The 13,276-nt window shown below is 40.8% G+C and overlaps 1 protein-coding gene across 4 annotated transcripts in view; it reads right to left on the bottom strand.

Annotated features, from left to right (window-relative positions):
- The window catches only part of LOC119777031 (protein SOGA3-like), a 31,753-nt gene that overhangs the window by 5,849 nt on the left and 12,628 nt on the right, over positions 1–13,276 (bottom strand). Inside the window, exons 1-5 of one of the 4 annotated variants that reach the window (XM_038275767.1) lie at positions 11,648–12,642; positions 10,152–10,319; positions 5,354–5,653; positions 3,777–4,322; positions 3,618–3,697 (exon numbers count right to left, since the gene is read on the bottom strand). In XM_038275767.1, coding sequence (XP_038131695.1) covers positions 3,618–3,697; positions 3,777–4,322; positions 5,354–5,653; positions 10,152–10,319; positions 11,648–12,052 — 1,499 coding nt within the window. In that variant the 5' untranslated portion in view covers positions 12,053–12,642. Of the gene's footprint in view, positions 1–3,617; positions 3,698–3,776; positions 4,323–5,353; positions 5,654–10,151; positions 10,320–11,647; positions 12,643–13,276 lie in introns of those variants that run through there. The other 3 variants (XM_038275765.1, XM_038275768.1, XM_038275769.1) reach the window with 3 other exon arrangements.

Below are 13,276 nucleotides of genomic sequence, written 5' to 3'. Positions count from 1 at the left end.
AGATAGATAGATAGATAGATAGATAGATAGATAGATAGATAGATAGATAGATAGATAGATAGATAGATAGATAGATAGATAGATAGATAGATAGATAGATAGATAGATAGATAGATAGATAGATAGATAGATAGATAGATAGATAGATAGATAGATAGATAGATAGATAGATAGATAGATAGATAGATAGATAGATAGATAGATAGATAGATAGATAGATAGATAGATAGATAGATAGATAGATAGATAGATAGATAGATAGATAGATAGATAGATAGATAGATAGATAGATAGATAGATAGATAGATAGATAGATAGATAGATAGATAGATAGATAGATAGATAGATAGATAGATAGATAGATAGATAGATAGATAGATAGATAGATAGATAGATAGATAGATAGATAGATAGATAGATAGATAGATAGATAGATAGATAGATAGATAGATAGATAGATAGATAGATAGATAGATAGATAGATAGATAGATAGATGATTATCTATGCAAACTATGAGATGAGTTGCAAAGCTTAGAAGTGAGGCAGGATTGCACCTCTGCACAGAGAGTTAGCATAGCCTGTAGAGCACAAGTGATGTTAGTGATTAACACCAGGCTATTGACTATTACAATTTAAAAAGCACTTAGGTGCTCTGTAGTGCAATACAACGACATGGCAAGAAGATGAAAAAACTTAGCATCTTTTCCGAGGACAAATAACTTCTTTACATGATCTACATTTTCGCAGCAATACCTCACGTTTACTGTGGGATTTTATTTGACACAAAGTGCCTAATTGTGCAAAAAGTGGAATGGATAGACAAGTTTTAAATATTCAACCATTGATGAACCGATATAAAACCTGGCGTCTTTAGATATCACCCAAGCAGTTAAGAGAGTCCAGCTGTGTGTGATTTGGAGTCAATATAAAAGCAACTTTTCTGTGAAGGCCTCTGAGGTTTGAGAACATTAGAGAAAAAGCAGCTTCATGAAGGACAAGGGACACATCAGACATCCGGGAAAACGGCTACGAAGGCGGCGCTCAGAACAGACGAGACCAAAATGGATCCTTTTAGCCATCAAATGATGGAGTGTTAGAATGCCCAGAACAGTGGGAAAAATCACCCGGACAACAGAGGTAAGGTGAGACAGGGTTCTGTATCTCAGACAGGAGCAGCAGGAAATCAGTACGAAAACATCATTAGAGTATTTCTAATGTAAACAAACCTCATCACTTAATAAGATAGGTAATGGGGCAGCTGCGGAAGCCATTTTGTACTATGATGGCCTTTGTATTGTTGTAGGTGGAGAAGCAGTGGGGGGAGCGGGTTCATGTAGCTGCAGTCTGACCATTAAACACACTGTAGCCTTTAACTCCAACGGAAATGCATTTGGATGATGCCAGTCAAACTGGGACTAAAGCCTCCAATAAATAACAAAAAAACACAAACAGCTGAAGCTCTCCATTATAAAACCTAAACCATACAAAGGTCCATATACAGGTGCTGGTCATAAAATTAGAATATCATGAAAAAGTAGATTGATTTCAGTAATTCCATTTAAAAAGTGAAACTTGTATATTATATTCATACATTACATACAAACTCATATATTTCAGATGTTTATTTTGTTTAATTTTGATGATTACAAATGACAACAAATGAAAATCTCAAATTCATCATATCAGAAAATTAGAATATTACTGAAGACCAATAAAAACAAAGGATTTATAGAAATGTTGGCCAACTGAAAAGTATGAACATGAAAAGTATGAGCATGTACAGCACTCAGTATTTAGTTGGGCCTCCTTTGGCCTGTATTGCTGCAGCAATGCGGCGTGGCATGGAGTCGATCAGTCTGTGGCACTGCTCAGGTGTTATGATAGCCCAGGTTGCTCTAATAGTGGCTTTTAGCTCTTCTGAATTGTTGGGTCTGGTGTATTGCATCTTCTTCTTCACAATACCCCATAGATTTTCTATGGGGTTAAGGTCAGGAGAGTTTGCTGGCCAATTAAGAACAGGGATACCATGGTCCTTCAACCAGGTACTGGTAGCTTTGGCACTGTGTGCAGGTGCCAAGTCCTGTTGGAAAATGAAATCTGCATCTCCAAAAAGTTGGTCAGCTGCAGGAAGCATGAAGTGCTCTAAAACTTCCTGGTATGTGGCTGCGTTGACCCTGGACCTCAGAAAACACAATGGACCAACACCAGCAGATGACATGGCACCCCAAACCATCACTGACTGTGGAAACTTTACACTGGACTTCAAGCAACGTGGATGAAGTGCCTCTCTTCTTTTCCTCCAGACTCTGGGACCTTGATTTCCAAAGGAAATGCAAAATTTACTTTCATCAGAGAACATGACTTTGGACCACTCACCAGCAGTCCAGTCCTGTTTCTCTTTAGCCCAGGCAAGACGCTTCTGACGCTGTCTGTGGTTCAAGAGTGGCTTGACACAAGGAATGCGACAGCAGAAACCCATGTCTTTCATACGTCTGTGTGTGGTGGTTCTTGAAGCACTCACTCCAGCTGCAGTCCACTCTTTGTGAATCTCCCCCACATTTTTGAATGGGTTTTGTTTCACAATCCTCTCCAGGGTGCGGTTATCTCTCTTGCTTGTACACTTTTTTCGACCACATCTTTTCCTTCCCTTCGCCTCTCTATTAATGTGCTTGGACACTGAGCTCTGTGAACAGCCAGCCTCTTTAGCGATGACCTTTTGTGTCTTGCCCTCCTTGTGCAAGGTGTCGATGGTCGTCTTTTGGACAACTGTCAAGTCAGCAGTCTTCCCCATGATTGTGTAGCCTATAGAACTAGACTGAAAGACCATTTAAAGGCTTTTGCAGGTGGTTTGAGTTAATTAGCTGATTAGAGTGTGGCACCAGGGGCCATCAATTTTGAACCTTTTCACAATATTCTAATTTTCTGATATGATGAATTTGAGATTTTCATTTGTTGTCATTTGTAATCATCAAAATTAAACAAAATAAACATCTGAAATATATGAGTTTGTATGTAATGTATGAATATAATATACAAGTTTCACTTTTTAAATGGAATTACTGAAATCAATCTACTTTTTCATGATATTCTAATTTTATGACCAGCACCTGTATTTGCATGTGTGAAAAATCAAGCAAATATGTATTTTTCTTAATTACCCTGACATGTTCCATGCTTGGATGTCACTCAAAGGATTGTGGGAAGATTATAGCTCCATAATTGGTAGGGGACGCTGCAAGCTTGCCATGCTAAAGGAACTATGCTAGGAAGCATCATGGAAGGAAGCACCTCTTCCTGCTTCCTTCCTACCTTCTTCCACTTATCATGGACCCGACTGACACACTCATCACTTTGTCTAGGGTCTTTGGAAGTGGCCATCAATGAGCTATATGTACTGTAAACTTCTAATTCTAAGAGTTTAAAATATGAATTAATCTATAAAAATAATTAGTTTTTTCTACACAGTGTATATTTTTATACATACATTTTCCCAAATTTTATAGAAATCCTGGACTAATGAAAAAATATTTGCCTTTATAAAATACTGAATCAGATGTATGAAGGTAAATGTTACCTGAGCCTCATCAGATATGTATTATCATGAAAACAAGCTCACCTCTGATCTCCACTCTTTTTTCGGATCTCATCCTGGTAGCTGCAGAGCTCCTCACTAACACGGGCTATTTCTTTGAGAGCCTAAAAATCAAAGATGTGACACAGAAAGAAGGAAATAGTCGGCTGGTATTAACTGACATCATTTTCCAGTTATACTCACAGCATTAAGAGCAGTAGTGTTCTTTCTCTTGTCACTGCCATAACTCATCCCTGTCCACAGGCAGTCTTCTGAAGGAACTTGATGGACATTTTTCTCCCTCCCTACAGAAACGTAATCCTGTGGCAGCCCAAACCCAGAAGCTCCACGATAAAAATCCTCCAGCTCTGTTTCCACAACTGTTTTATCATCACCTGATGGGTTTTGCTTCCATGTTTCTCTGGATATTGGATCAACCAAACGTTCGGGTTGTAAGGGGCCACTCGGACTGAACTGTGCCCCCACATTTAATCCAAACAGGTTGTCGGCTTGTAAGCAGGCGCCACCGTCGGTGCTGATGCTCCTGTTGAGACCAGGTGCGGGTGATGGCGGGTTTCTGGTTGGTTCTGACTGAGTGCTGCTGCTGAGCAGCTCGGACCGGGAGTGGTCGCTGAGCAGGCTGGAGCCCGTGCTGGTCGAACGCACGCTGAGTCTGTGCCCCGAGTTGTCATTCTGCCTAATGCTGTCCAGGGCCGCTCCCCCTCTGGTGGACCTCACCTCACAGCACAACTGGAAGGACAAAGAAGAATGTATTAAAATTAGGCAATAAAAAAAAAAAAAAGAAAAAAGAGACCATTCCTTTTTTGGAAGGAATCCCGCATTTTAACTGAATTAGCCTTGTCTGGGTTTATTTCTTTTTCAGCTCTTCTTCTATTTTTACCACTAAAAGTACACCCCATGGGACCAGAACCTGCCAGGCTGACTACCTCTGAAAATCCAGATATCAGCATGAAGAAGCTCCTATGCCCCAAACCTCGGCCTCAGAGGAGAAAGCATTACTGACGTGGCTTGATCTTGATCAGCAACTAAAGATGGGCATAGATTACTGGGTCATAGGTGTGCATACTGCTGCACATTTTCACACAAACGATTTTAATTTAACTGACAGTGATCAATCCACTGCTGACAGCTCACAGTTGGAACTTTAGTTTAGCAGCATGAATGTCGTCTGCTTTCATTCTTTCTGATTAAGTATATTGTTTTGACAGCTGATGCTGAGGCAATGTTGAAGATTTGTTGGACACTGCAATCATTTTAAAGTAAATTTTTAGTAGTTTCTTTCTTTAAAGAGGCCTTATAGAGTTTTCCATTTATACCGCCACCGGTGGTCAAAACACCAAACTGCAGCACTCTTCTGCTAATTCTCGTAGCTTACGCTCATACTTGACAAGTTTTTTTTTTTTTACTTTTTTCACCTTACCTGGAGTTGCCACTGGTGTCTGAGTTTAGTTGGATGCTGGTCGCTTCTTAGTGTCCAATAAATCTTGAATCTCTTGAATTTAATGCTTTGATTGTTTGCAAGGTGGGACCCATTGAATATAAATGCCATTGCAGTCACATCCACTGAACTGCAGGGGAACTTCCGACTCAAAGTAAATTCAAGAAAAATAGGCTACAGGCTTATAGATGCATCAGGGCTGAACTACTAAGGTGTCAGTCTGCTCATCAAACTATATGTTTAAGTCATAAAGGGTCAAATAAAAAGGCTGTTTTAAAGCAATTTTTTCAGTAAAAACTTTCATAAGTTCAAAGAATCTCACCTCTTCTATTTTCTTCTGCATGTCCTTCAGCTGGCACTCCCACTCTCTCCTCTCCACATCAAACCTCTCCAGCAGCTCAGCCTTCTCCCTCAACCAGTCCCTCTCGTTGTGATCCAGGCGACAGCGCAGGTCCATGGCTGCTGAGTGGGTGTCAGCCAGGATCCTCCGCTGCTCTTCCCTTTCCCTGAGGAGTGTGGAGGTGTCGCTGTTCGATTTGCGGGCACTCGATGTCACCGAACCAAGACCTGAAGCTGATTGGAGGCCTCCACCCACTAATCCTGTAGCTTCTCTAGCTTCCAGCTTAGAGAAGAGAAGGGCAGAGGGGAAAAAAGGAGAATAGGAGGGAGATGAAGAGGAGAAGGTGGTTAAGACAGGACGGAGAATAGTGGTAAGCAATTAGGTATTGCAGTTTGGAGCAAAAAGATGAGTGCCAGATGACAAGGCATGCAGAACAGAGGTGGGAGAAACAGTTGAAAAGTGGAATTGGAAGAATGAAGGAGCGGCAGAAAGGCAGGAAGAGAAGGTGGAGAAATCATACCACGGGGACAAGTGTGAATGGGTTTACAGGAGGGAAGAGGGAGACAGATTGAACATTGAAAATATCCTGTTAGAACTCACACAGATGGCTCAGGGATGCAAAGTTCAAGTATCTTTTCTACGGTGCTTTAGCACCGGATACAGGGAAGGAAATGGTAGATTTAGGCAGATCACACTAAGTCTGCAGATGTGACCTAATTTAAGCTACTGCTTTCAAGAGAAACAACAATGCATGATACAAATATTATCTCTGTGCAAATTAAGGGGAAATGTCTCATTGCTTCCAAAGCTAACATGAACCTACATGAGCTAAGTTTAATAAATATTTTTTCTCTAAATATACCTTATATCACCCTACTTTAATATTTGTTGTCAGTCAAACTATCTGAGATTTTCCACTGGGATTTTCTTTTCAGTATCACTGTCTCTGCTGCTGAAAAACATCCCCACAGCATGATGCTGCCACTGCCTTTCCCCACAGGGGTGGTGCGTTCCAGGTGATACATCCACATTTATCAGAGTAAATGGGCCAGAATATTTACACATTTTTTTATTTGTAAAAACAATAAGAGAAGAACCATTTTTTTTCCATCCATCTCCGCCACTGTGCACCAGTTTGTGATAGCCTCTCTCATATAAAAGCAATAAAATAAAACATTAGGTTTTATGATTTTAACATAGAAGTATTAAAGATTGAAGGAGCATGAATACCTTTGCCAGACACTGTATATAAAAAAAGAAAAACACCAACCTAAATCTCTTATAAACTGAAGAATGTTTGGAAAATCCCTTTTAAATAGTTTTCTGTAAATAAGCCAAATTTAAATCATCATTTTAAAGACCTGAAATAAAAGTCTTTCAATACACACTCTACATTTGGTGGTACGTATGTTTTGGTGTTTTTAAAAATTAGAAGAATGTCGGTTTTGGAGCTGGAAGAAATCCCAAGACAACGCCTCTGTATGTAAATGTATCTCCTTACTCTCTCTCTGTTAGGAAGCGTGTCTACAGCTTGTGCGTACGAGCCTGCTGGGGCGCGATATTTCTGTGTGCCGCCACAGACACCGACCAAAGCCTTTCTCCAAGCTGCTATTTCTGACTGTGGGCTAGGGTCAAGAAATTATGGTGCAGAAAAAACAAGTCCACTTTTTCTGTCTGCCTGCGGCTTTTCTCAGAGGTCTCCACAATTAGAGACGGATGATGACGGCTGCTGTCCGCAGGCTATTTCAACTTTTGAAATGTAAACATGGCTCAGAATTCAAAAACAAGATGCTTGGACTTGCATCAAAGAAACAGTCAAAGTTTTGAGTGACTGAAACAGGAAAGCTGATTGGTCCCTTGAAAACGTCCAAGGGACACATTCTTAAAATCCCATCAAGCTCCAAAGGACACACTCAGGTGTTTACGCATTAACACATTATATTCAGTCAGCCTAAAATGCAACCTCTGCCCACTCAAATCCCACTGTGTGCCACAGGGTTTATAAAGGTAACTATGTCACCAGGGTGACCCACTATAAATAGCGGACACCCGGCACTGTACAATGTCACATTCTGAGGGGAGGTAAAGGGAGGAAGGGGAGCTGACTGCTAAGACGGAATGAGAGGTCTCCTAGCTCCCAGCAGCATTCATAAATCAGAGTCACGAGGAGAAATATGCCTGGAAACACTGGGCCTGAGTCCAACTTGGATGCTTTCTTTGTATTTAGTGGTGGAGGTGTCCACAAAGGAATCAATGTATTCAAATTCAGCCTGCATGTAATGTGGTAAACAGTGTTAGCTACAGCTGATCCAAGTGATAAAGTGATATATAACTGCTGGACTTTTCACTGTTACGCTGTTTGGATGCCATTTTGATTAAAGCTAGGATAAGAAAAACTCAAATTCCACCTAAAGTGACTGTGATGCTTCTAACCTTCCCACCACTTTTAGCCTTCAAAGTTAAATAAAGGGGGAGCAAAGCAAGCAGGCCAGAATACAAACAAGGTCATTAGAGAAAATTGTTCAAAGGAGCTGAATGGGTCTGCCCATTCTGCATGACTCAGTTGATTGCACTAAAGGGTGGCACTTTAACTGAACCAAACACAATTTCCCACTATTACTTCATAAAGCAGTATTATTCTGGATGGTCATAACCACAATCAGTGTTAACAACCCAACTGCCCTGATGATAGCACATTAGCTGTTCAACACTGTTGCTTATCAGCCCACTAAAGCTAAATACGGACTCTCCATTTTACTGGTGCGGTTACAACAACATGTGAAAATTACAGGTTATTGCATCTTAAGATGATGTTTTTATTATTCCAATAGTTTTGCTTAATTTATTTTTCTCTTTTCATCTATTCTGAATTATTTAATGAAAGCAAAGCCATTGCTTCTGGGCAAATGCCTTACAAACTATTCAGGTACTTAGACTGAAAACCGGAGGTTCCATTTCTGATCTGTTTTAAGGTCTTTAAACACCTGATTCCAAGTCTGATTATGTTTAGTTTTACATAATGTAACTTAAGATGATATCAGCAAAGGGTTCAACAGTTTTTTCTAGCTTTCTGCTCAGACTTACAGCAGCATTAGTCTGCGAGCAGAGACAGAGAAGTCACTGTAAAACGGCATTATACCATTTTACAAAAAAAGATTGACTCATAACAGCACAGATAGCATTCAAGACTTTAGAATTTCTGTTTAAGTAATTAGCTCAGTTAGCTGCAAGACTTTAAACAGTGCTCTCTAAACATTAAAGAACTTCCTGTAGCTGAAAACCTTTCGGCCTTCCTGTTGTCTGCTAAAAGTGTAATTCTCTTTCGACCTGATATAAGGTAGAAAACACTGTCTCCTTTTAAATGGCGGTTTAATCTTGCAACTTTCTCTCAATCCTTTCCAAACACTTAACTGCCACACAAAAAAGCTAATATTAAGAGAATCGTGCATTTGTGTTAGTAGGGGGATAGAATGAAAACAGATTAGAAATTGGAGTTAGGAGTAATAGAGTAAAAATTGTTCCAGTTCATTCTGCATATCTACACAATCTAGCTGACTTCAAGTCCCTGAAGTCTGCATGTGGTAATACATAGTTTTGCTTGGTGCACATTGTCCGCTAGCACTGCAGGCATAATAATCATTTGTTTATCAGAAAAAACGTGCCTGTTATAGCAGTGATTTAACTATTATTGCCAGATATCAATAATATGGTGATCATATCATGCATCTTTCACCTTAGGCATCATTTTTTATTTATGTCCTTGTTTCTTATTGTTTCAGACCTTTAGAAGTCTCAGATTATCTCTTTGTCTATACCACATCCTACCACAGAAATGCTTAGCCTTCATGTTTACAACGTTTTAGAATAGAGGTAATACTGCTAGGCTTGACTTCCATTTAAATTACCGTACAATTCCCTGATCTCTATGCAGAGCCAATATAATGAGAACTAGAAGTAAGCAGGTTTTAACTCTAAAGGGTAAACAAACTAAGATGAGGACTAGGAGTTTGTATCTGGGGTGTTTTGTGCCAGTGCAATGGTTTCACATGACAAGCCTACAATATTGTTAAACCACTGTGTTATTTCCAGCTTTGTGTTCTGGAATTTCTGTTTCTAGATTCAAGGGAGGGGTCTGTGTGAGGATAAATCAGTTTTAAGCATCTGATATAAGCCAAAGGGGAGGGTTAAATGACATATAGATGCCTTGTTGTTTAAATGTAAAAAAAAAAGTGTAGAAAAAATACAGAAATGCAGACTAAATTCACAAATATAAACATTCATTTGGTCAAATAAAGCTTTATTCTTTTTGTGTACAAAGGCAGAAAATAGTATAATCAGGTTCTGACTTGCTGCAGCCAAAAATATTCATTTTCTTATCTCGTCTGGAAGAAGATAAATACTAAAGTGAATTTAAATAACAGCAATGCATGTTTTAAGAGGGGAGTTTTGAGCTTTTATATGTAAACACTTTAACCCTCAGAAGCATGATATTTAGCTAGCTGGTAAAGGTATCAATGTCTGTTTAAGCAGGGTTTTACAAAGTATGTCCCTTCTGTGCAAATCTTTTGTCTAAGGCCTGAGTTAGACAGATGCCATGGTGATTTAATATACTGACCCATGGGTGGTGAGGCCTAGAGAATTACCAGCCTGCCACATGCTAAGCAGAAATTCTACACATGAACTATTGCTGTGCAAAAACAGTCATACAGAAACTGAATAGCAGTAAAAAAAAAAAAAAAACACAATCCGATTCTGCTTTTAATGTTCCTTCAGGTCTCACCTGTGCAATCCTGCATTTGAGCTCAGCTTTCTCAAGCTCCCAGGCGCATCGGTCTCTAGTGTACTGCAGCTGGAGCTCACTCCTCTTCTCCTCCTCTTTCTTCACCTCGGCCTGCACCTCCTCCAAAACCGTCTTTAGGTCCAGCAGAATCCTCCTGTTCTCCCCACCCTGCATTCACAGACGGTGCCCCATTTAGTTAAATATACCAAGCAAGCAGTTTGCTTAAGAAATGCATTGATTGAAAAACACATTTTGTTTCAAAGTTCTGAATTTACAGCTCTATAGAACATGGAAGTCATTACAGAAAGTAATGCTGCTTGCATAATTAGAGCCATGGGTAAACCCTAACATTCATGTAATCTATTTATAGGTTATAGCAGCAACTTATGTAACATTTAAAGGTTTTATAGAATCAATCAGTCTCAACCTACTCCAGGTTAGAAGTTTCTTATGCTTCATATTCTCCAGCTAAGGGGAACCTAACACTAAAACAGTATTAAAAGTGTGCACTTTGGAGACTTCACAATTAGAATAAAGGTTTTGGCAACAATATACTGTATATACATTAATATTTTTAATTAATTCAATAAATGATCAAGTTCTGGTTTGATCTGCCTTAGCACGTCAGTTTTTTAACTACACATAATACATGATTTAAGATAAAAACAATGAAATAGCTTTTAAATTTTGTACATGATAAATTGCTTTCTGACTCTGCTGCTCTTTGTGGTTTGTTGACTGATACTGCATGTGAACATTTACAAAACTGGGGATGTGCATGAATGTCTATAACCAATATGACCCTGCTGGAGCAGTTTCTGCAGCAAGGCCAGAAACAGAAACATCAATACCCAAACAGCAAACAGTGACATAAGGCTGATTTATACTTCGAAACTCTGCATAGGTGTCGCAGTGAACGAAAAGAAGTCCCCACCCCCTCCGCAGACACTCTGCTGCACCTCTCCCAAATTGTAGCTGACCGCAGACAGTGCCACAGACAGGAGGTCGGCTTGTTTTGTTTTTTTTATGACCGCAATTGCGGAAAACGACTCTTGAAGTTTTACAAGCTAGAAGAGCAAGGTGTACGAGAACGCTGGGACCCTTTTTCCACCTGGATACCCGCTCTTTTTCGCCCTCATGTCTCTCCGTTGTCGCACAAACTTTCCCCCACTTCCTCTCCGCCTTGGCCGTATCTAGACCCACAGCGAATTGAGCATAAATCAAAAATGCCTCCGTCAAGCTCACTGTGACACACCGCTGTGGGGAGTATAACCAGCCCTATAGTGTCCAGGTTTCAACTGTGCAGCACACACCATTAATGTTTTCTTTTCTATGACGCCCCCAATAGAAAGGTGCTCTGGGTGTAGAGCCATAGCATGCATGATTTCAGTCAATGATAAATAAAAAGTTGATAATAATATCAAAATATACTTTAAAATAGACAAAAATGGCTAATATAAAAATGAAAAGGTAAAGACAGATATCTGATAAATTACTTGGATGTCAGCCACTTGTCTCAATAACAACTCCTTCTCACGCATCCAATCTTCTTTGTCCTGAACGTGTCTTTTCTTCAGATCCTCTAGTTTCTTTTTTAGCCGTGTGTTCTGTATTTGCTGCTGCTGCTGGGGTTCGGGCCCCGGCCACATTTGTCCCCTAAGGACCTCAAGCTGCTGGGCCCCTGCCCCTCCCTCTCCCCCGGTCTGTAAAGCTCCGATCGGGGGCTCCAGGGCCTGGCTGAAGACGGTGGGCGGAGAAGAGATCCTCCTCAGCGGGCTGCGGTTTTTGCCCCTGCCTCTGTCAGTTCTCTCAATCCTGGAGCGAGGAACAAACTCCCATCCCTGGGATTGAACACATCCCCCGCTCTGCAGCCCGGCGCCGTTCATAAAGGCGCTCCACATCTCCTAAATGCATGCACACAAACCGACCAAAAACTTAATAGAAAGTCATCAAACGATGTTGGAAGGAGCCAAAAAAAAAAAAAAGTTCAGCAGTTGTTATCCGAACCCAGCCAAATCTCGCCTCGGGCACAGTGCTTCCCCACTGGGAGCAGCAGCCACCGCTGCACTGGATGCTTCAGCCTGCTCCATATCTCTAAAGATCAGCTCAAGATTTCATTCTGGCTCCAGATTCCCCCGCTTCAGACCCATCAACTTTTCCACCTGCGCTGTTTTTTTCTGTCCTCTCTGTGTCCAAAAAACTCCAGCAACGAACCGTCCGCTTGAAGAGACACTCCGAGGCAGAAGCTCCCAAAAATACTCCAGACTGCTTCTGATGTAAGAGCAGTAAAGAGTATTTTTACCCCTCTGTAACCAGGAGTTTTTTTTCCTCCTCTGCCTGAAGCTGAACGACGCCTAGAGGCGACAGAAGAAGAAGAGCCGTTAATCAACCTCCGAGTCTTTTAATTACGTCGCCACCTTGCGCTGTAGCCATAGCAACGACTCAATTTGGGCACCGTGCGCCACCAGTACTCTTTAAATATGAGAAACTACTCATCTTAAGCGCCAAAAAGGGGGGGAAATGACAGCTAACTTTTGCACAGCTGCTTGTCTCTGCTTGGCTGTAAACAAAGTTTGTCCTGTTAGCTGAAGTATGAGAGGAGGCTGACTATCACGAGGAGAGCAGCGAGGGCTGGGCGCTTATTAATCTACACAGCAGATAGCATTATATCACACATCTGTGCGTGAAAACCACCCATTCTTTTGTTTATAACCCTCACTATAAGCTAGTCGTAAACTAGTAGGTAATATGTATCAGCTAGCTGCCTTTAAAGTTAGCGGTTTGCAGACTTCACTTGTCCCAGGCGCGTGCTGAGCAGCCTTACCGTGTCGGTTAAAGGTTCTAGGATGTAGAAATGGTTCTCCTTTAGGAAGAAATTAAAATAAGTCCGATAGCAGAGACCATTAGACGTGGTTCGGACTGCACCGTTTAGAACAACTGCAGAAAACCAGCCTTCAGTAAAAAAAAAAAAAAAAAAAGAAGAAATAATGCTTTCATTAACTGGGATAAAATTCCCCTTCCTCCCCTCCTACTCCTGTCTCTCCTCCTCTTCCTCCCAGAGCTGGCCCGAAGACAACGTGTGACGTGAAACATCCCACCGGTGGGATAAAAGAAGCGGTCCGAGT

The sequence above is a fragment of the Cyprinodon tularosa genome, unplaced genomic scaffold, assembly GCF_016077235.1.
Source record: "Cyprinodon tularosa strain WSP-4 unplaced genomic scaffold, ASM1607723v1 ctg98, whole genome shotgun sequence".
Taxonomy (NCBI): Eukaryota; Metazoa; Chordata; class Actinopteri; order Cyprinodontiformes; family Cyprinodontidae; genus Cyprinodon; species Cyprinodon tularosa.
This window is presented reverse-complemented; position numbering and strand designations above follow the sequence as displayed.